Source organism: Arvicanthis niloticus, chromosome 3 (assembly GCF_011762505.2).
Source record: "Arvicanthis niloticus isolate mArvNil1 chromosome 3, mArvNil1.pat.X, whole genome shotgun sequence".
In the NCBI taxonomy this organism is placed as follows: domain Eukaryota; kingdom Metazoa; phylum Chordata; class Mammalia; order Rodentia; family Muridae; genus Arvicanthis; species Arvicanthis niloticus.
In genome coordinates, this window is record NC_047660.1 from 138,333,062 (window position 1) to 138,356,405 (window position 23,344).

A 23,344-nucleotide genomic window follows, 5' to 3' on the forward strand; every position below is an offset into this window, starting at 1 on the left:
TGCTCAATTGTGCTTGGCTAAATCTCCACACTTACACAGGTCCAGGATCCAAATCTGGGGACTGATGTCACTCACAAGGAATGGGTCTTCCCAACTCTGTGAACACAATTCAGACAGTCCCCCATAGACACGCACACAGGCCAAGCTGATCTAGAGAGTCCCTCACTCATTGAGACTCTCTTTCCAGGTGATTCTTGCCTGTGTCAACATGACAATAAAATTAATCAGTACAGCATCTGGGCTGGGCCTAGACTCTAGGCCCCAGAGGGTGGAGAAAGCTGGATATGAGGGGTTGGGTACATAGGCTTTTGGGTCTCTAGGAGGACCTCGTGGGTCAGCATCAGTTGGAAGCTCTGGGGCATGGGGATATGCCCAGGTTTACTCTGACTCCTTGGTCCACACAGGAGCTGGTGAAACACACGCAAGAGGCTACGGAAAAGGAGAACCTGCGGTTGGCTCTGGATGCCATGAGGGTGAGGGAGCAGGTGCTGCTGGTTGGGTACCCATGCTGGCAGCAACCTCTCTGCCTCCACTAGGGGGCTGATCCTTGACCCTTGGCTGTGGAAGGGATTGGGCCAGGCAGGTAGGCAAGAAAGCCTGTCACCATTTCCTACTCACAGGACCTGGCACAGTGTGTGAATGAAGTCAAGAGGGACAATGAGACCCTACGGCAGATCACAAACTTTCAGCTGTCCATTGAGAACCTGGTGAGGGCTGGAGCTGGGTGGGCCACGGGTGTGGATCTATAGGCAGTGCTGGTCCCCTTCTAGGGGAATCTGTGGCTAGACTCCACTCTGCCTACTGTGCAGGACCAATCTCTCGCCAACTACGGCCGGCCTAAAATTGACGGTGAGCTCAAGATTACCTCAGTGGACCGTCGCTCAAAGACGGACAGGTGGGTGGAGCCAACTTGGACTAAGGGAGGAGCAGAGGTTGTGGGCAGGGCCAATGCTTAAGTGGAAGGTGGAGGGGAGTCAGTCTGGGGTGAGGCTTGGGCAGTAGGTTGGGCCTGATTTCTACATAAGCAGGTAGGTGGGCAGAGTCAATATAGATTTGCGGTGAATCCTGTGGGGGTAGGGTCTCTTAGTTTTGAGAGATGGTGTGTTCAGGCTGGCCTTGAACTCAAAAGAAATACTCCTGCCTCTTCCTCACAAGTGCTGGGATAAAAGGCGACTGACGCCATAACCAGCTGAGGCCAAGTTTTTAGACAGGCGGGTAAACTTGGATCTGGGGTGCAGTCTGGCCAGGGGGCGTGGCTACAGCCTAGATAGACAGGTGAGTGGAGCCAAGATATACCAGAAGGATTCTTTGTGGGGCTAGCTTCCCTAACAGATTTGGGCGAAGTCATCCTAGGTTTGGGGAGCAGCCTGAGTCAAGATGGAGGTGGGGCCTGATTGACAGATCTGAAGAGGTTGGTGGAATCACCCTAACTGTAGAGTAGAGCCTTGATGGATGTGTGGTTGAGCAAAGTTGGACAGGACCAACTTGGATCACATGGGTGAAGATAGGATGCACGGGTGAGCTTACTAAGTTGGTCAAGGTTGGGGTTCGAGTCCACCGCATAGCAGGTAGAGGTCCGGGAGATGGCAGGGGGACTGGGAGGGGTCAGATTTGGGACCCTGACCTGAAGGCTTGCAGGTATGCCTTCCTGCTGGACAAAGCACTGCTCATCTGTAAACGCCGCGGGGACTCTTATGACCTCAAGGCTTCGGTGAACCTGCACAGCTTTCAAGTTCGGGATGACTCCTCCGGGGATCGAGACAACAAGAAGGTGAGACTCTGTCAACAGGACTCTGAGCAGGGTGGGGATTCAGGTGCTCTGGCAGCTTGGCCTTGGGGTTGTCCGTATGTGGAAGCGGAAACAGAGAGAGAAAGAGTGAGAGAAAGGGAGAGCAAGAGCTAGGGGGCTGGGGAGGGAGATGGGTGGGGGGAGCGAGAGCAAGAGAGAGAATGTAACTACTGTCCTTCAATCGTTTCATTGAAAAAATTCGTGGTCCAGAGGCAACCTCAGGTGTCATTCTTCAGGGGCCATCCATTTTTATTTTTTCGAGACAGGGTCTCTCCCTGCGCCCAGGCCTTGCCCTTTAAGCTAGACTGGCTGACCAGGGAGGCCCAGAGAGTCTCCTGTGTTTGCTTCCCAGCGCTGAGATCATAAGCACAGGGCATCACTCCTGATATTTTTAATGTAGGTTCTGGGTCTTGAGCTCAGGTCCTCATTGACTTTTGGACTTGCTGATGTGTGTTTGGGTGGTCTAGTCTTGTTTGAACATACCCATGTATATGCCCTGGGGGATGAGGGACAGGTGGGATGTGATCCTGCTTTCTGCAGGGGATTCACTCGTGATTTGCTTTTCCATATCCAGTGGAGCCATATGTTCCTTCTGATTGAGGATCAAGGTGCCCAGGGCTATGAGCTGTTCTTCAAGACTCGGGAGCTGAAGAAGAAGTGGATGGAACAGTTTGAAATGGCCATGTGAGCCTCCTTTTCCTGTTATTTGGTTCAATCGTCACATCACAAAAACATCAGCAACAATAAACTCAAAACAAAAAACCCAAAAAATAAAAATAAAAACACCCAAAGCAAACAAAACAGCAACAAGCCAAAAAGAAAAAGACAAAAAATCAAAACAAAACAAAATATACCAAAAAAACCCAAACCAAAAACCCGAAGCCAAAAAGCCACCAAACCAAAAAACCAAAACTAAAGACCCAAAACCCGAAAACCCCCCTTCTCAACCCCCCAAGCCAAAACCAAAGACTGTCTCCTCACGTTTCTCCTCTATCTTCTTCATTCTCTGCTCTTTCTTCTTTCCCTCTGCTGGTCTTCCCCCCATGCACACTACCCACCCACTTCTCTGTTTTCTCTTTTTACCTTTCTTTTCTTCTACCTCAATGTCCTCTTCCTGCTCCTCTGTCTCCTCCTCTGCTGCCCTTTATTCCGTTGATGTAAAAATTATAACTAAACCCAAACACCCCAGAGCTACAATTCTATGGCATTTAACGCATTTGAAAGTGTAGTTATCACCTTGTAGCTCTAAACTCTTTCATCATCCTCAAAGGAGACCCCGCTCCCATTAAATAGCCACCTTCCACCCTTCTCTTAGCCTTGGGCACCTGCCCACCTGTTTCCCCTCTCTGCTGTTACTCACACTCGCCTGAGGCTGGGTGCCCAGATATAGTATTTATTCTGTAGACTTATTGATCCATGTTCAGGATGAAGTATTGGTTCTGATTTCAAATTCTCTCTCCAGCTCCAATATCTACCCAGAGAATGCGGCGGCCAACGGTCATGATTTCCAGATGTTCTCCTTCGAGGAGACCACTTCCTGCAAGGCCTGCCAAATGTTACTCAGGTGTGTATCGGGGAGATCCTGAGCCTTGAGCTTTCTCGGCTTTCCTCTCTAGAGAGGTCACCTGCTTGAGAGGAAGGAAGCCTTATGTTGACCCATTACTCTTCGTCTACACTTCCTCCTTCTCCTCTTCCTCTGCTTCCCTTGTTCCTGCCTCTTTCTTCTTTTCCTTCTTTTAGATAGTGTCTCCCTCAGTAGCCCTGGCTAGGCTTGGATGCAGTATCTGCCTCATCCTTCCAGTGCTAAATTGCAGGTGTATATCACTAAATTTGGCCTTTGCTTTCTCTCAGTGACTTCCCATGTCTCCATGTCTCCTTTATCTTTCTTTCTTGCATTCCAGAGGCACATTCTACCAGGGATATCGCTGTTACAGGTGCCGTGCACCTGCACACAAGGAGTGTCTGGGGAGGGTGCCTCCCTGTGGTCGTCATGGGCAAGGTACTTCTATGATAATGTGAGGGAAGTGGGCTAGCTTCTCTGTAGGGGAGTTTCCTTCTGAATGAAATTTTTCCTTCCATAGATTTCTCAGGAACCATGAAGAAGGTAAGATCTGATTTCATTCTGTACCTGAGAAATCACAGAGGCTCACAGAGAAATCAGAGAGGAACCAGAAGACCCCAGGAATGAGCATCTTCATCCTTGGCTGGGCAGGGACAATGAAGGGCTAAGGAATCACTTCTCTGGGAATAAATGCCTACTTCTGTGCCTACTTTCTTTGTCCCTCCTTCCAGGACAAGCTACATCGAAGGGCCCAGGACAAGAAAAGGAATGAGTTGGGTGAGTGTGCAGAGTGCTGTGGGGGAGATGACTGAATGATACTCCAGGAGGGGGAGGAGGCTCTACCCCTAACCATGTCCCCAACCTCTCATTGGGAGACTCTAGGCAGGGGTTCCACTTCTGACTCTTAGCCCCTCACTTTGGATTCTAGATGGGGGCTCTACCCCGCCATACCCCGAGCCCCTCACTGGGGGATTCTAGGCAGGGTCTCCACCCCGGCCACACCCCGAGCCCCTCACTGGGGGATTCTAGGCAGGGTCTCCACCTTTAAGCAACTGTATATTTTCATTCTCCTCAGTATTTATACAGGAGTGGTATTGCTGGGAACCAGGGTAGATACACTTATTTTCAGCAGATGCTGTCCAACTCGTGTTATAGTTTTTTCATCCCGTCATTACCACTTGGTATTGTCAATCTTTTTCTTGTGTTTAAAGATGCAGCTTTGAGTGTCCTACCGACCATGTTGTGTCATCTCCTCTCACCTTCCAGGTCTGCCTAAGATGGAAGTGTTTCAGGAGTACTACGGGATCCCTCCTCCACCTGGAGCCTTTGGACCATTTTTGCGGCTCAACCCTGGGGACATTGTGGAGCTCACTAAGGCAGAGGCTGAACACAACTGGTGGGAGGTATGGACACTGGCTGTAGGAGCCAGAGGCAAGCTATGAGTGTGGAGTCATGGATACAAATGACATGAAGGGTCAGGGAACAGCCTCAGGAGGCTCTTGAATTGCTTCCTGTGGAGTTCAAGAGTAAGTGAGGTCATAATTATGGGCTCAAGTCAAGGTCATGGGTGCAGGGAATCTGAGGGAGTGGGGTCATAGTCTCAAGAGGTTCTGGTGTTGGCCCTTGTGGGAAGGGTATGTGAGTGGAGATGTCTGGGGATGGCCACCTTCCTGGGAGTCTAGTTTTCCTTGGTAGCTCCAGGGTTATCACAGTGTCCTTTCTTCTATGGGTTAGATACCGTCTTTTCTTCTATAGGTTAGATTACTTTTTTGTGGTTCTGGATATGAATCTCAGGGCTTCAGGGTGCTAAGCAGGTACTCTATCTGTTGAGTAATAGCCTAGACTCTCACTGAGGGGTTCTAGGCAGGGGCTCCACCCATAAACATGCCCCCAGCCCCTCCCTGAGGGATTCTAGGTTGGGGCTCTGCCTTTGAAACATGTCTCAGGTTCCTCATGTTGAATGAGAGATAAATGAATAATAGTGTCCACTGAGAGGAGAAATGGATACACACATATAAGTGAGTGGATCTCTCTCTCTTTCTCTCTCTCTCTTACACACACACACACACACACACACACACACACACACACACACGCACGCCCCAGATACCTATACATTCTGATCATGCTTTTGTCTCTTGCATTTTTAGGGAAGAAATACTGCTACAAATGAAGTCGGCTGGTTTCCCTGTAACAGAGTGCGTCCCTATGTCCACGTGAGTGCCTCAATTCTGGATTGTGTGAGGGTCAAGGGTTCAGACACAGCCCTAGTAGACTGGGCTAGTCAGGTAGGTGAGAATAAGCCATAGATGTGTTAACTTAGCCTCTCCCATTCTGTTTATCGTGGCAGGTCACATCTTGTCAAACCAAGGTCTTATCTGCTTCTCTGAGCCACCTTTAGTCAGCATATGACTGATACAGAAGCTTTTTTCTTTTTCTTTTCTTTCTTTTTTTTTTTTTTTGTGAAACAACTTGCAGTTTCCCTGGGGTGTTGTATGGGACAGAGCAGATGCTCAGAAGGTGGGCCAGTCCCTAGCTTCTTTCCAAAACACTGAGCTGAGTCCTGTGAAGGCATCATGGGCTCCTTCTTCCTTGCCATGCTCCTGATGGACAGATCTGTTGTTTCCTCCTCAGTGGCTCCCTGTTTGTTATTATTTTTCTTTCTTTTTTGTTTGATAAATACAATTCTTGGAGAATTTCCTACATACATAGAATATATTTTGATCATATTCCTCCACTGTTCATTCCTCTAATTCCTCTCAGATCCACTCTCATCCCTACCAACTTTGTGTTATTTTTATTTTTTTTCTTTTAAAAATAATTCAGAGTCTATGTTGTGCCACCCATACACTTACGGGTATGAGGCCACTGACTGTAGCTAGGTTCATCTACCAGGGGCCACGCCCTTTAAGTTCAGCATTCTTAATTCACCTTTAGAGTTTTTCCTTTACTCTCTGCTTGTTTATTTGTTTTGTTTGTGTGTGAGTGTGCATCCCATGGCCTGCGTGTGGAGGCCAGAGGACAACTGGTAGGAGCTGGGTCTCCCCCTCCGCTGCATAGGTCCTGGGGATTAAACTTGTGTGCTCAGAGATGGTGCTGAGAACCTTTACTTGCCAACCATCTTGCTGGCCCTGTTAACGTTTCCTTAATATCAAAACAATGGGCTTCAGATGACAGTTTTATATGTTTCTGTCACTGTCCTTTGCTTGAATTGTTAACTCCCCAGCTGCCCTCCCGTCCCTCTCCTCCTGCTGTTCACTGTTCTCTTCCCAAACAGTTCCCCTTTATTTTCATGTTACATTTCTATGCCCTCACTCAGAACTTAAGTATTGTTGCGGTAAATCTCCTGCCCATAGGGAGTCCATAGAATAAAGACACAAGTCAATAAGTATCAAATGAATGCTGCATGCCTAGATTGGGCAGATTTACCATTAAACTACACTATTCCCCGGCCATGAGAGCTCTTAACAACTTGCGGTTTCCTTGGTCAAGGTCTCCTTCGTCTTCTCTCCTTCCACCAACTGCCAACCTCCTCTGCTTCCACCAACTGCCAACTCCCTGCTTCCACCAACTGCCAACACTCCTCACTCCAACGGCTCTCTTCTTCTTATCTCCTTTCCCTGCCTCTGGCTCCTCCTACTCCTCTTCCACTGCCCAATCACTGGCTGTAGCCTTTATTTAACAAATTTGATTGGACAGAAGGTTTACAAGATTCATTCCTCCTTTGCAGCCCCTCCCAGGAGTGGAATTACCATGACAACAAGAGGCTAGGGCTATCCACCACAAAGTATCTTAACTTACACTGTGAGCTTCGAACTCCATCATTCCTTCCAGATTGGGTAGTATTAATCGGTTATCTCAAGGTCAAGGCGGTGGCTCAGGGATGTGGCTAGGTCCCGCTTAGGAGCCCCCAATGAGGGGCTGGGTTTGTGTTTAGGGGTGGAGCCCTGCCTAGGATCTGTCTGAGATCTAGCTGGGTCGGGGGGAGTAGGATGCTTGCTTTTATGTACAAGGCTCCAAATCTCTCCTCATCATTGCCTACAAATTCTAAATGATGACAGAAAGACATCTTTTAAGGGCTGACAGTGTAACTGAGTGGTGAACATCTTACCTAGAAAACACTGTCCCCCTTCTCTATCTCCATAGCCACTCATGTATCCACTTGTCACCTGCCTACCCACCATCTCTGTAAGCAATGATTTGTATAATTTGTACACATCAGGAAGTCTTTTTATATACTTTTAAATAGTGAGCACTCATTGTACACAGCTGTGGACTTCCTAAGGCCATTGTCATACATGTGTATGATGTTCCTTCACTGTATTCACTGCTCCCTGCCGCCTTCCTCTTTAGTCTTGTCCCCACTCTTTCCTCCAGGCCTTCTTGCTCCTACTCCCAGGTCATCTATACATCTGTCACTTTATCTTACTTTGTGTGGACTTTTGCCCTTTGTTGAAGTAAATAAACACCATCCTTGGTGTTCTAGTTTCATTTCTGTTGCTGGGATAAAATACCCTGACAGAAAGCAACTTGGGGGAGGAAAGTGTGGGGAAGAAATCTCGAGGGGGGAGGGAGTCCGGTGGCGGGGTCTCGGCAGCGGCAGCGGGCTTCCCACACCGCCAGGAGGTCTCACATTGGTACAACCGCCAGGGGCTGGTGGTGGGCGGCTCAAGTTTCCAAAGGCTGGGAACCTGGCGGTGGCAGATCAGGCAGATCAGGCAGATCAGGCAGATCAGGCAGATCAGGCAGATCAGGCAGATCAGGCAGATCAGGCAGATCAGGCAGATCAGGCAGATCAGGCGACATGTGGAGTCTGGTTTTCCAAAGCTTTTATTGTTCATGACATGGTAAATAGATGTAGGTGGTACACGCTTCCCCCCCCTCGCCAAAGGCCAGGGGAGCCTAATTTTATAGGGAGGGGAAAAAGAGGAGGGAATAACTTAATTAGCTATGCCCCTGGCCTTTAGATAACTCATTAATATTTAAATCTCTGGAGGTGGAGACTTGTTAATCACGCCTTCTACCTGTGTGTTATGTGACTGAAGGTGGCAGGTTAAATGGAGTTAGCTCATCCAAGGCCCAACAGGAAAGGATCTATTTCAGCCCATCATTGTAGGGAAACCAAGGCAGGAGCTTCAGACAGCTGCTCACAGCACACTGACAGTCAAGAACAGCGGGAAATGGCTGCCTGCATGGCCACCTGCTCACTTGCTTGTGCTCAGCTCTGTTTATCCTCTTATAAAGTTCAGGACCTCCTGCCTAGGGAATGGTCTCCCCATAGTGAGCTGGGCTTCCTACATCAGTTAATATAATTTAGAACCCCCCTCCCCAGACACACCCATTAAGCACCCAATCTATGCAGTCCTCATTGAGACTCTCTTCGTAGGTGAGTGTAGTTTGGGTCATGTTGGAAAGCTAGCCCTCATACTTGACTTGAGGTTAATATATGTAAACTATATATAATATGATGTAAACACATGAGGGAAATGGGGTTCTAGAGTTGTTTCTTCCATGAATAGCACATACCTGGAACATGGTACCAATTCAGCAAATGTTAGTGGAGTAGATGTGTGTGCGCATCTTCTCTGAGTCTGGATTTTTGTCTGTGTTCCCAGGGCCCTCCTCAGGACCTGTCTGTGCATCTCTGGTGAGTACAGTTATGTTTCCTTTCTTTAAAATGGCTGTGTGTTGCAGGGTGGGTGAGTGAAGGGAGAACTCAGGCTGGACATGGGGGCTTTCACAGTGATCAGTGCTTTATTATTTGGATCCCAAGCACATACTTCTGAGTTTATCCTGGTCTGAGACCTGCTGGGAAAGGACAGGGGAAGGGAAGGTTCCTGATTCTGGGCAATTATGAAAGTCACAGTGACAGTCATGATGGTGGTGATAGTGATCATGGTGATGATGAAGATGATGATGATGGTGGTGGTGATGGTGGTGGTGGTGATGGTGGTGGTGGTGATGGTGGTGGTGGTGATGGTGGTGGTGGTGGTGGTGGAGGTGGTGGTGATGGTGGTGGTGGTGGTGGTGGTGATGGTGGTGGTGGTGGTGGTGGTGGTGGTGGTGGTGATGGTGGTGGTGATGGTGGTGATGGTGATGGTGGTGGTGATGGTGGTGATGGTGATGGTGGTGGTGATGGTGGTGATGGTGGTGGTGGTGGTGGTGATGGTGGTGGTGGTGGTGGTGATGGTGGTGGTGGTGATGGTGGTGGTGGTGGTGGTGATGGTGGTGGTGGTGGAGGTGGAGGTGGTGATGGTGGTGGTGGTGATGGTGGTGGTGATGGTAGTGATGGTGGTGGTAGTGATGGTGGTGGAGGTGGTGGTGGTGGTGGTGATGGTGGTGGTGGTGGTGGTGGTAGTGATGGTGGTGGTGATGGTGGTGGTGGTGGTGGTGGTGATGGTGGTGATGGTGGTGGTGGTGATGGTGGTGATGGTGGTGGTGGTGATGGTGGTGGTGGTGATGGTGGTGGTGGTGGTGGTGATGGTGGTGGTGGTGATGGTGGTGGTGGTGGTGGTGATGGTGGTGGTGGTGGAGGTGGAGGTGGTGATGGTGGTGGTGGTGATGGTGGTGGTGGTGATGGTGGTGGTGATGGTAGTGATGGTGGTAGTGATGGTGGTGGTAGTGATGGTGGTGGAGGTGGTGGTGGTGGTGATGGTGGTGGTGATGGTGGTGGTGGTGATGGTAGTGGTGGTCGTGGTGATGGTGGTGGTGGTGATGGTGGTGGTGATGGTGGTGATAGTGGTGGTAGTGATGGTGGTGGAGGTGGTGGTGGTGGTGATGGTGGTGATGATGGTGGTGATAGTGGTGGCGATGGCAATAGTGGTGATGGTGTTAATTGTGGAGAGGAGATATGATTGTGATGAATGATGGTGGTGAGAGTGATAGCAACAGTAATAGTGATGGTGGTGATGGTGATGATGGTGATGATAGTGATGATGATACTGTTGATATAGAATATATATATATATATACTCACAATATATAAAATGTAGTTATATATAATTATACATTATATATAATGTATATATATTCATGATACATATATCACCATAGCACACTCTACATTTACTTACACATATAAATATGGATACTTTAGCATGTATAGTGTAAGGAGACAGACATGGCTGGTGAAACAACTCAGTGGATAAAAGTGCTTGCTGCTAAGTTTCAGGACCCAAGTTCAAAAAACAAAACAAGTCTTTATCTCTCTGGTGGGAGGAGAGAACTGACTGCCAGTCTCCACCGTACTACGAAATATTTTGTGTGCCTGGCCCTTTAAATGACCCTCTGCTCTTCAGTGGCAGTTGGCTTTCCTGGGAAGGCGAGAGGATAAAGAAGGCAGCAGAGGCTGAGGCAGTGGAGGAGCCTAAGGAAGGAAGCCAGTCGGGTCCAGGAGACAGAAGAAGAAAGATTAAGCAGGACTGGGAAAGAGTAGAGAAGAGATTTTGACGAGTGAGAGTAAAGACAGATGAAGTGACTCTGGCTTGTAGACTGAGGAGACGGTCGGTGACAGCAGAGCCAGGAGAAGCTGAGCTGAGCCAGAGAAGGTATTGTTAGGAGACACATACAAGCAGAACCCACGAAGAGCCCACAAACAAAGTTGCTATATAAGTTTATACAGACAAAAATTATAAAACAAAGGCAACAGTTTTACATTTTACTTTTTTCACTTTTTACAAAGGCCACACTCTATAGCTAATTCAACAGTAATAAAGAAATTTAAAGGAGATGTAAATATATTACATCAACTATATTTCAATCATATTTACATTTGTCTTCACTATGTTTTGGTGTACTCAGAATGGAGTGCAACCATTGTCTAGTTCCAAAACATTCTACCCCATCTCACGGTCCTATTCCTCCAAGCAGGATTCCCCTGACCAGTCTCAGTACCTATGGATCTGCTCGCTCTCTCTCTGAACTCTTCTGCTCTCTGTGTGGACATTTCTCACATGGAGTTGCACATTGTGCAGCTTTTGGTGTGTGGTTTTTATATTGGCCTTGGCGTCCTTGAGGCCTCACTTTGTGAGCATGGTGTCCTTGAGGGCCCACTGTGTGAGCATGGTGTCCTTGAGGGCCCACTCTATGAGCATGGTGTCCTTGAGGGCCCACTGTGTGAGCATGGTGTCCTTGATGCCTCACTATGGTTGTGCATAAGCCTCATTCCTTTTTTAGTTGGCTTTTAATTGTTCTGTTTTTTTTTTTTTTTTTTTTTTTTTTTAACATTGCATTAAAATACTATTGATTTATTTCAGGCCTTCCCTGAAATGTTTTTATACATTGTGTGTGTGTGTCTCTGTGTGTGCATGTATATATGCATACGTGTACATGTGTATGTGCATGTGTGTATATATGTTCATGTGTGCATGTGTGTGTGTGTAGGTCACAGAAAAACTTGCAGGGGTTGGTTCTTTTTCTATTTTTGGATCCCGGGATTGAACTCAAGTCCTCAGGCTTGGCAGCAAACTCCTTTACCTGCTGAGCCCTTCTGCTAGCCCTTCCAGTAACCTCTGTATCTGAGGCTGACACCTCACTCCGTTTCTATCCTGGTGCTCACAAAGATTAGTTTCTAAAGTGAGCTCGGAAGATGCCCGTCAAAGCAAATGGCCAAATTCCAGGGATTCCCAAAAGCCTGAGCTTTAACCCACCCTGTACCCCTTGGCATGACTGACTGAGGTGTGTCCTGACAGGTATGCGGGCCCCATGGAGAGAGCAGGCGCTGAGGGCATTCTCACCAACCGCTCTGATGGGACCTACCTGGTGCGGCAGAGGGTGAAAGACACAGCGGAGTTCGCCATCAGCATTAAGTAAATCCTCCCTCCCTCCCTCCCTCTCAGACCACGCCCCTTTGACCTGGGTTTCTCCCTCCATGACCACGCCCCCTTACCTGGGCTCCTCCCTGACCACGCCCCTTTGACCTGGGTTCCTCCCTCCCTGACCACGCCCCCTTGACCTGTGTTCCTCCCTCCCTGACCACGTCCCTTCGACCTGGGCTCCTCCCACCCTGACCACGCTCATTTGACCTGGGCTCCTCCCTGACCACGCCCCTTTGACCTGGCTTCCTCCCTGACCACGCCCCTTTGACCTGGGTTCCTCCCTCCCTGACCACGTCCCTTCGACCTGGGTTCCTCCCTCCCTGACTGAGACCCCACAGACTTGGATTCCTCTCTCCATGACCATACTCCCTCTGACCTCCCCCCCCCCCATATGATCATGCCCTCTTTGACCTGGTCTCTTCCTTCTCTGACCACACCCCTTTCACCTGGGCTCCTCCCTCTCTGACCATACCCTCTCTGACCTGGGCTTGCCAAGGCTGTCTTGTCCTTTACCATACAAAAGTGTATACTTGTCCACAAGCACCTTTTATTGAACTACTGTTTTCTACCGACTTTCACTTTCCTCCCCTCCTCTTCCTTCCCTTACCTTGTGCCCCGTTCCTTCTCCCTCCCATTGCATCTTTTTTCTCTATTCCTTTTTGAGGCAAACACTTCTAGCTTTCATGTGTGCTTTAGAAGCTGTGATATTTGTCTTTCTGTGTCTGACTTGTTTCACTTAACACCCTCCAGTCCCTCCACAGTGTAAATGACGGGACACCATCCCTTTCTTGGCTGAATCCGCTCCACTGTGTGTGTCTGTCACAGTTTCTTCATCTGTAGACACTTTAGTTGATACTGTGTTCTGGCTGTTGTTGATAGTTCTGCAAAATGAGCACAGGCTTGTTGGAATCACATGGATATGCTGACCAATATCCTTGGGAAATAAAATCTAGCTGTTCCAGGACAGACCTCCTGGTCTCCACACTAGTAATTTCCATTCCTGCCAATTGAACAGTGACTTTTACTTGTGTTATTATTTTTTTGTTATTTGTGGACATGTATGTGGGCATTTACCAACGTGTCCACACATGGAGGCTGCAGGCTGATGATAGCTGTTTTTCAAGGAATCAAAAATTTTATGTATGTATGTATGCATGCATGCATGCATGTAGTATGTGTGTAAAGGCATGTGTGCCACTGCATGCATGTAGAGTCAATGACAATTTGTTGTAGTTAGTTATCTCTTTCCACAATATAGGTATCAGGGCTTGAACTCAAGTTGTTAGGCTTGGTGACAAGTGCCATCTCAGTAGTCCCTACCTTGAGTTTTGAAGCATTATTTTTCGCTGAGAACAGGTTCTACAGGCTGCCAGGGAGTCCTAGGGAACCCCTGTCTCTGCTACACCGGGCTGGGATTATAAGTGTTACCACTATCTTGCTCTTCTTATATGGGTATTGGGAATTAAACTCTAGTCCTCAATGCTTGAAAACAAGCCTGTACCGACTTAGCCATCTCCCCAGGTCCTAAAGACATCTCACCCTGGTTTTGGTTGAGGAGAATTCTAGCTTAGCTTGCAACCTCACAGGGTCCTTTGCTCACCTAATCCTCTCTAGAAATTTGGTTCTGCTTTTTCTTGGCAACAGCCATAATGGCTGGGGTCAGATGGTGCCTAAATGTAGTTTTAATTTGCATCTGCACAATACCTTCAGAAAATACGCCATGATAGGAGCTGGGGAGACAGCTGTTTGTGATGCACCCTCCACACCATATTCAGGCCTTGGTGTGATTTCTCAGCAGCCACTTAAAGCCAAGTCTGGCTGTGCTTGTGACCCTAGCAACTGGAGAGGGAGAGGCAGGAGGACCCTAGGGCTTCGCTGGCCAGCCTCATGTAATCTCTGAGCTCTAGGACACTGGAGGGTGGAAACAGTGCCTATGCTTGTGCAGGGGCCACATGAAGTGTGGGGAAAATAGCCATAGTGCTGGGGCCCACTCCACCTGTGCACATGACTGGCTGGTACAGCCACCTTTCATGCCAAGCTTGGTACAGCTATCAGGGAGTTAACGTGCACTGGCTGGCTGCTCTACCCTTGTTTCCAACTTTATTTTTACCATACCATTTTTACCATTGGGGTTTTCCAATATTTTCGTGAGAGTTCACTGGTTTGAAAACGTTCATTTTCGGTGTTGCCCATGTACGGCGGCGCAGTGTGAAGGCTGGAAGACAACTTGCATAAGTCAGTTCTCACTCTCCAACATGAGGGTTGTGGGGGTTGAACTCAAGTTGTCGAGCTTTGTGGCAAGCCTCTTTACTTGCTGAGCCATCTGGGTGATCCCTCAGCAATTAAAAACCAAAAGCATTTCTAGGGTTTTTGTGTTACTTAGCTTCCCCTTTGGCCATCTTCTCCCTATGCTGTCTTTCTTAGTGTGTCACCTGCCCCATTCATGAGGTTGGGTGTCACCTGCCCCATTCATGAGGTTAGGTGTCACCTGCCCCATTCATGAGGTTGAGTGTCACCTGCCCCATTCATGAGGTTGGGTGTCACCTGCCCCATTCATGAGTTTGGGTGTCACCTGCCTCATTCATGAGGTTGGGTGTCACCTGCCCCATTCATGAGGTTGGGTGTCTCTCTCCAGTCTGTTGTTCTGTGACCCTCCACATTAGTAGAGACTCTGTTCTTTGAGTCCTTCCTATTCGCCCATCTTTCATGTTGTGTAGCAATCTTTTCCTCTCTATCCAAGGACACTGTCTTTTTTGCAGGGTCCTACTGGCTTCTTAACATACCCTTGAGGCAGGGGGTTTATGTGTTGCACCACAGTGATAAAGTTCCTAACAAAGCCAACTTGGTGGAGAGAGGGTCTGTTCAGCTTGCTGTTGGAAAGAACAGTCCACTCTGATGGGGAAGGCATGGTGGCAGGAGCATAAGGCAGCTGGTTGGATCACATCCACACCCAGGGAGCAGACTGTGTCTTAGGGTTTCTATTGCTGTGGAAAAAACACCATGACCAAAAGCACCTTGGGGAGAAAAGAGTTTGTTTCAGCTTGCACTTTGACATTGTCAGGCTCCATCTCTGAGGTCAAGGCAGGAACCAGGAGGTGGAGCTGAAGCAGAGGCCATGGAGGATCACTGCTTACTGGCTTGCTTCCTATGGCTTGCGCAGCCTGCTTTCTTGTAGAACTATAGACGACCAGCCTAGGGATGGAACCACCTACAGTGGACTGGGTTCTCCTATATTAATCATCAAGCAAGACACTGCCCCACAGGCCAATCTGATGGGAACATTTTTTCAATTGTAGTTCCCTCTTCCCAAATGACTGTAGTTTATGTCAGGTTGATGTAAAACTAGCCAATGCAGAGATGAATAGATGAATGCTGGGTTTTGGGTCTTTCTTTCTCTCTCTCTCTCTCTCTCTCTCTCTCTCTCTCTCTCTCTCTCTGTTTGTTTGTTTGTTTCTTGCTTTCTTTAGTCTAGAACTTCAGCCCAGGGGACGTTGCCATCCTCATTCTGGGTGGGGCTTCCCCTGTCAGTTAACTCACACACAGACATGCCCAGTAGACATGCCCAGTAGACAGACAGGCAAGCCAGTAGACACTCACACACAGACATGCCCAGAGGTCTTCTATGGTGATTCTAGACCCTGTCAGGCTGACCTTCAGGATGAGCTACCTCAGGGAGAACAGGAAACTCCTTCTATATAAGGCAATGAAAGGAGGGTTTAAAGTAGTAGAGACCCCAGGAAGGGATGGGTCAGTCATTGTTCTGCATTCTGAACTGCAGGGCTCCCTTTGCTTGAAGGAGTCCAGCTTGATTCTTTTGTCCTTGGGGCTAGTAGCCTGGGTGGATGGGGGATAAAGATCCTCAGATTCAGGATTCAACCATCTGATTATCTTTCTCCCTTGCTCTAGGTATAACGTGGAGGTCAAGCATATTAAAATCATGACGTCAGAGGGGTTGTACCGGATCACAGAGAAGAAGGCTTTCCGGGGCCTTCTGGTAAGGGCCGCTGTTGGCTAACCCCACCTAAGCTGCTCAGAGACCATGCAGCAGTGTCTGCACCTGTGTCTTAGGGTCCTTACTTTATATTTATAGAAGCCCTTCCCAGGGAGCACTAACCATGAACTCATCCCCTTAAGGACCAGTAGTAAAAACAGTTATGACAAATAGTGCTTGTGGAGGAATGTTTATTGATGCCAAGCAAGCTGAGCTATGGGATGCTTCGTGGATAAAGCTCCCGAGGACCTGAATTTGATCTCCAGAACCCATGTAAAAGCCAGCTGTGGCAGTGCATGTCTGTAGCCCCAGCTCTGGGACCTGGAGACAAATGGGTCTCCTGGGCTTGCCACTGAGTCATGGTAGGCAACCAGGAAGCTCTAGGCTCAGTGGGAGGTCCTTACTCAAAATATTAGGTGGAACACAATAGAGGAAGACACCTGAAGTCAACCTCTGGTCCCCACATGCGTACCCATACTCACAGCCACAGGTGTGCACACTCAGTGTATTAGGGTTTTACTGCTGTGAACAGACACCATGATCAGGGCAACTCTTATAAAGACAACGGTTAATTGGGGCTGGCTTACAGGTTCAGAGGGTTCAGTCTGTAGTCATCAAGGCAGTAGCATGGCGGCATCTAGGCAGGCAGAGTACAGGATCAGCTGAGGGTTCTACATCTTCTTCTGAAGGCTGCTAGGAGAAGAGTGACTTCTTCTCCTTCTTCCTCTTCTTCCTCTTGTTCTTCATGTTCTGTTCTTCTTGTTCTTGTTCTCCTCCTCTTCTTCCTCCTCTCCCTCCCCCTCCTCTTCCTCCTTTTCCACCTCCTCCTTATTGTGTGTGTGCATACTCACTACAATGAACCTGTGAAGGTCACAGACTCTGGAGGCAGGTCTCTCTTTCCGTCTTTCCATGGGTTCTTGGATGGAACCCAGCTCTCCAGGTTTTTGAGGCAAGAATTTGACCCACTGAGCCACCTCACCAGCCTTGCCCCCAGTTTTATTTTTTTCTTTTTTTTTTTTTTTTTTTTTTTTTTTTTTTTTTTTTTTTTTTTTTTTTTTTATGACATTGGACATTTTCAGTCTGTATCTCTCCAGTAGAGTAGTTTTTTTTCCTGTGGAACATTCTTGAATTTGGACCCAACTAGTTTTTTGTCACCATCACGAGCTATTTGTGAAAGAAATATCCGTAAATCAACACACTGGGAAGCTGAAATCAAATAAAGTCTTTTACAGAGGCCCAGGTCTAAAAGTCAGCTGCCACCCAAGATAAGCTTGTGCCTGCTGTGGGACCTGGGCAGAGAACTTGGTGTCTCTGTCTCTATTTCTGTTTATAAAATGAGAAGGGACTGGCAAGCTGGCTCAGTGTGTAAGGGTGATTTTCACCAACCAAATCAAGTCAATGCCAGCAGCCAATAGCTGATATTCTAAAGATGGAAGAAGTGACCTGCCTCCACAGTCTGTGACCTTCACAGGTTCACTGTAGTGAGTACACACACACACACACACACACACACACACACACACATCATCATCATCATCATCATCTAATTTTAAGTTATAAATTTTCATTCAGTGGCCCCAGTTTCTTCTCAGGTCTAATGATCATGGGAAAGGCCCGCAAGACTCTGATCCCTTGATCCTGCGTGGTGAATGGTGAGAATCAATTCCTACAAGTTGACCTCTGACTGCCACATGCATTCCTTGATGTTCATCTGTAATTCAAAGTTATTAGTAAATCCTGATGTGGGGTTCCTTCCCACCTTAAACCATTTATGTTCCCAGATGAAAGACACATACACACATAGAGCTTTTATGTTTTAAAATATGTCTTAGGCATCACAATAGCTGGGAAGCTACCTACCCTCCATGCTGTTAGAATCTACTTTCCCATCGATAACCCCAAGTCATCACTTACTATTTACTGTGTTCCATCTTGGCTTCTCTTAACCCAGTTGGGAAGGCCTCTGGGCCATGATCTCTTGGCCCTTAGCCCATGACTACCCCCTCCCCCCCATTCTTTCTCTTCCATGCTCCGTCTTCTCCTTCTGCTCCTTCCTTGTGGCCTTTAGCGGGGGAAACCTCAACCCGCCTGTATCTCTTCTCCCAGCTTTTACCTGCTGACATCTTTATTTACCAGTCAGATTTAACTGGGGGCAGGTTCCCTCAGGCTGCTGCAGACTCCAAATCTTGGAGGCCAGCACTTAGCATTAAAATAAACAGTAAAAGACAAACCTCAACATTCATCTCACAAACAAACAAACAAGCAAGCAAGCAGACAACAAATACAAAATGGGAGAATTGTGAATATCTTTATCACTTGGGGTTCCTAGGAGACCTTGGTGACGTGTTCTGTGCACACTGGTCTGCACTTAGATGATTATTAGTTATAAAGACGTAGGCATTGATGGGAGGCCTTGAATTTTATGAGCTTATTTGGTAAGCTTGGCAGGAAGTAAGATGAGCTGGCTGGCTGGCAAGAACTGGCCTCAGCCTGTGGTGCCTATTGGCTACTTTGCTCATTGCTGTGAGAAAACAAAGCAGCTTAAAGAGGGACAGGTTCTTCCAGACCACAGGCTGAGGACTGTCATGGAGGGAGGCATGGTGGCAGGAGCATGAGGAGGCTGGCCATGTTGCAGCTGTAGTCAGGGAGCGGGGAGAAATGGAGGCTGGTGCACAGCTTGCTTTTCCTTTGGATTCAACCTGAATGAATGGGCTGGAGCCGTCCATGCTCAGGGGCCCTGCCCTTCTTAGTTAGTGTAGACATGGCTGCAGGCTAGTCTCTTAGGCAAGTCTAGGTTGAGTCAATATTACCCATCCCTTCCGCAGATGGTCCTTGCTGTTCCAGTAGAGGAAGGAGTTTCCCATCACAGGGCAGCCAAAGGGTTGTTTGGGGGGCAGCACTGCACCAGGGGCCGGCCATTTGGGATAATGACTATTCTGTGGTTACTTTTTTTCAGGAACTGGTGGAGTTTTATCAGCAGAATTCCCTCAAAGATTGCTTCAAGTCACTGGACACCACCTTGCAGTTTCCTTATAAGGAACCTGAGAGGAGAGCCATCAACAAGGCGCCAGGTAGGAGGATGCCCCTGCAGGCTGGAGGGCTGCACAGTAGTACCTTCCTTCTCTTGGTGTAGGGAGAGCCAGGGCCCCCAGGGCCTGCCTGCCTGCCTGCCTGCCTGCCTGCCTGCCTGCCCATCCATTTTCTTTTTAATAATTCTTTATCAGATGCTTATTTATGTGGCATTGTGTGGTGTTGGAGATGTCTCCTTTTTTGTTAAAGATTTATTTATATGTGTGTTGTACGTGTACATTGGTATGTGTGCTGCACACTAGTGCAGTATCTGCTGTGGCCAAAAAAGAACACTGTTTCTGGAGCTGGAGTTAGAGTGGTTGTAAGCTGTCCAATGTGGGTGCTGGGAACTGAACCCGGTATTCTGGAAGAGTGGCAAGCATTTCTTCTTTCTCTCTCTCTTTCTCTTCCTTCTTTCCTTCTTTCCTTCTTTCCTTCTTTCCTTCTTTCCTTCTTTCCTTCTTTCCTTCTTTCCTTCTTTCCTTCTTTCCTTCCTTCCTTCCTTCCTTCCTTCCTTCCTTCCTTCCTTCCTTCCTTCCTTCCTTTCTTTCCTTCTCTCCTTCTTTCCTTCCTTTGTTTTTTTTTTCTTTTTGAGGCAGAATTTCTGTATAGTCTTGGCTGTTCTGAAACTTGCTCTATAGACCAGGCTGGGCTTGAACCCAGAGATCCACCTGCGTCTGCCTTCCCAGTGCTGTATACCACCACTGCCTTGGCTGCAGTCAGCATTCTTAGTTACTAAGACATCTTTCCAGCCCTTAGTGTTTCAATTCAGTTGTTATCCTCCTTCCAGTCTGCGCTCTGACTGTTCCTCACCCCATACCTCTTCCCTCATCTCTAAGAGGATGTTCCCACCCCCATTAGACCTCCCTACTCCCTGGGGCCCCAAGTCTTTCAAGGATTAGGTGCATCTTCTCTCACTGAGGCCAGACCAGGCAGTCATCTGATGTATATGTGTTGGGGGGTCTTATATCAGCCAGTGTGTGCTGCCTGGTTGGTGGCTCAGTGTCTGAGACCTTGGGGGTCCTGGTTAGTTGAGAATTCTGGTCTTCTTATGGGGTTGTACTCCTCCTCAGCTTCTTCCAGCCTTTCCCTAATTCAATTGCAGGGGTCCCTGGCTTCTGTCCATTGGGTGGGTGTAAGTTTCTGCACCTGACTCTTTCAGCTGCTTGTTGGGCCTCTCAGAGGGCAGCCATGCTAGGCTCTTATCTGTAAGCACACCATAGTAATGCTGTCAGACCTTGGAGCCTCCCCTTGAGCTGGATCCCAATTTGGACCTGTCACTGAATCTCCTTTCCCTCAGGCTCTTCTCCACTTTTATTCATGCAGTTCTTTCAGACAAGACCAATTCTGGGTCAGAGCTTTTGACAGAGGCACGGTAACCCCATCCCTCCACTTGATAACCCCGTCTTTCTGCTGGAGGTGGACTCTACAAGTTCCCTCTCCTCACTGTAGGGCATCTCATCCAAGGTCCCTCCCTTTGAATCCTGAGAGTCTCTTACCACCCAGGTCTCTGGTACATTCTAGAGGGTCCCCCCTAATCTCCTGCCTCCCAAGGTTGCCCATTTCCATTCTTTCTGCTGGCCCTCAGGGCTTCAGTCCTGTTTCCCCACCCAATATCTGATCATGTTCTCCCTTTCCCTTCCTGTCTTCTCTCCCACCCAGGTTTCTCCCTCCCTCGCTCCCCATGATTTCTTTCTTCTCCCTCCCAAGTAGGATGGAGGCATCTTCACTTGGGCCCTTCGGCTTGTTGACCTTCTTGAGTTTTGTAGATTGTGTCCTGGATATCCTGTACCTTTTTGGCTAATATCCACTTACTAGTGAGTACATATTATGCATGTCCTTTTGGGTCTGAGTTACCTCACTCAGGATGATATTTTCTAGTTCCATTCATTTGCCTGCAAAACTTGTGAATTTCACATCAAACCCAGTGATCTCCACAGTTCTCCACATCTGTCCTCTGCCTCTGCAACCTTCCCCCAAAGAAAACAAACAAACCTCACCTCACCTCACCTCACCTCACCTCACCTCACCTCACCTCACCTCACCTCACCATGAAGGCTGCAGTGTGTCACAGCATGCCATACAATACACCCTCCTTGTCCAAACAGCTTTACTCCCAAATGATCATCGTAGTGAGTCATTGGTCTGGTCCGAGGACTCTGGCTTCTGCCACACTCCCAATACTGGTTCCTCATCTGGACTCCTCTTGGATATCCCGTGGTTGCCCTGTGGCACAGATATCTTGTAGCTTTAGATCTACAGCACTGGCCCCTTCACATGCTCTAGCAGTTCATAGATAGAGCAGACGGTGGAGTGGGATAACCCTAAGCTGTGGTTCTGGGCCTGGGTGGTAACTGAGTAGTTCTACCTGACAGCACTCCTGTACCCTCGCCACTAGGGCCAGCTCTCCTGCTTTGCCTGGGGGTGAGTGTAGTAGGTGTGAGTAGGGGAGTGGGTAAGGGTGAGTAGAGGTGGGGGGGTGCAGGGCCAACTCATCTCCTTGCTGTAGGAGGCAAGGAGTGTGGGTGGGATATCTCTTCCATATCCATGCCACCTCCTGGCATGAGAGTAGGGCCAGCTCTCCCAAGTGCTGTAGTTTGTGAGAGATGGGGCTAGCTCTGTCATGCTGCTCAGGTGAGGGCTATGGCGAGCTTTGCTCAATTCTTGGACATCTCTATGGCTCCAGGTGGCAGCCCAGCCCAGGGTCCTCCTTATGGCCTTTGGTAGTAACGTGGACTGTGGACATCGACACACAGACCCCAGCTGCTGCAGTGCCACAGACCTAGACATGGCCCTTGGTGGCAGCACTGATTGGACCTTCACCATGGCCTCAGGTGGAGCACAGGCTACTCACATCATTTTGTTTCTCACTACCCTCGTGTCTCCAGCTCTGCCTCTTCATAGTGCACAAACCATTTCCCTTCTCTTGCTCTCCTATTTCTCCATCACATTCTTGCTCATCATAGTGCCTCTCTCCAGAGCTATCAGTGACATCTTCTTTTGGAAGGTATGATGGTTACATGTTTGTCCAACCCAAAGATTCCAAAGGAAATACATCCCTGGCCAAAGTTAAACACAGCACAGCAAAACCACAATTCAACATATAGTTTCAGTCTCATGGTTGAACCACAAGCAACTAGAGAGATCAGCAGATAGGCCAATGATGAGAAGTCAACACAGCTGGACACGACAGTCAGCTGTGGTCTCCTCTGCAGGGTTTGCTTTTCTCCCTGGGCTAGGGTACAGCTCTGGGAGTCACAGCGACTCACATTGTGGTGGGTTTTCTCAAAGGAAAAGGCACAGGCCACTGGCACTTGTGTTTCTTCTGGCTCTATTGAATGACAGTGTTTTCCCAGGGAGCAGAAGCAGCAGCAGCCTTTGTGTCACCAATCCCACCTCTCCTCACAGTGCACAAACCACTCAGCTTCTCATATTCTTCCAACTCTGCCTGTTTGCTTCCTGCTGTGCCTGCCCAGCGATGCCCTCAGTCTTATCTCTGTGTTTCCCACACTGCATCTGGGTAACTCAGTGGAATCTGGAGGGAACTCTAGAGACAGAATGCCCTTCTCCCTAATAATCCTTGTCTCAGCGCCACTGACAGTGAGCCTTATTTTTTAATTTTTAGCTATGTGTATACATGTGTGTCTATGTATGGCTATGTGTACTGGAGAGCAGTGTTTATAGAATATGGAAGAGAGTGTTCAGTTTCCTGGAAATGGAGTTAAAAGTGGTTGGAAAGTTCTGTGTGGGTGCTGGAATTGAAACTCTGAATCACCTCTCTAGCCACCTGTAATGGCTTTTTAAAATGTAGTCTCTCTGTGTCTCTGGACCTAAATATGCTGGTTAGGGATTCACAGATGGAGAGAAATTGAGTGTATACAAAACACTATTAAAATTATGGAAGATCTGGTTTTTACCAGGTGCGATGGTGCGTGTTTGTAATCCCAGCACTGAGGAGGAGGCTGAAGCAGGAGGATGACAAGTCAAACCACACTGGCTACATCATGAAACCTTACTTAAAAAATTCAATTTTCCTAAACTTGGGTACTTATCAGATTGGGAGGTCAGTGTTGGGAGTAGAGTTGTGTCCCTTCAGCCTAGAGGTCACTCAGTACTGC

The 23,344-nt window shown here is 48.2% G+C and overlaps 1 protein-coding gene and 1 long non-coding RNA gene across 3 annotated transcripts in view; one reads left to right on the forward strand and one right to left on the reverse strand.

Moving 5' to 3' along the window:
* The window catches only part of Vav1 (vav guanine nucleotide exchange factor 1), a 52,279-nt gene that overhangs the window by 24,602 nt on the left and 4,333 nt on the right, over positions 1 to 23,344 (forward strand). Inside the window, exons 11-25 of the mRNA XM_034497804.2 lie at positions 405 to 473; positions 621 to 707; positions 810 to 895; positions 1,639 to 1,771; positions 2,364 to 2,473; positions 3,252 to 3,353; positions 3,691 to 3,788; positions 3,871 to 3,893; positions 4,082 to 4,127; positions 4,617 to 4,753; positions 5,501 to 5,566; positions 8,966 to 8,997; positions 12,041 to 12,157; positions 16,073 to 16,160; positions 19,114 to 19,228. Of these exons, the coding sequence (XP_034353695.1) occupies positions 405 to 473; positions 621 to 707; positions 810 to 895; positions 1,639 to 1,771; positions 2,364 to 2,473; positions 3,252 to 3,353; positions 3,691 to 3,788; positions 3,871 to 3,893; positions 4,082 to 4,127; positions 4,617 to 4,753; positions 5,501 to 5,566; positions 8,966 to 8,997; positions 12,041 to 12,157; positions 16,073 to 16,160; positions 19,114 to 19,228 (1,309 nt within the window). The remainder of the gene's footprint in view (positions 1 to 404; positions 474 to 620; positions 708 to 809; positions 896 to 1,638; positions 1,772 to 2,363; positions 2,474 to 3,251; positions 3,354 to 3,690; positions 3,789 to 3,870; positions 3,894 to 4,081; positions 4,128 to 4,616; positions 4,754 to 5,500; positions 5,567 to 8,965; positions 8,998 to 12,040; positions 12,158 to 16,072; positions 16,161 to 19,113; positions 19,229 to 23,344) is intronic.
* Positions 2,292 to 6,958, reverse strand: LOC143441847 (uncharacterized). Of its 2 annotated transcripts, none has more exons than XR_013109592.1 (3): positions 6,780 to 6,958; positions 3,150 to 3,414; positions 2,292 to 2,435 (listed from the first exon to the last, which is right to left on the reverse strand). It is a non-coding gene; the product is annotated as an uncharacterized LOC143441847 (long non-coding RNA). The 2 variants fall into 2 exon arrangements; XR_013109593.1 differs by having other exon boundaries at positions 3,150 to 3,417; positions 6,780 to 6,947.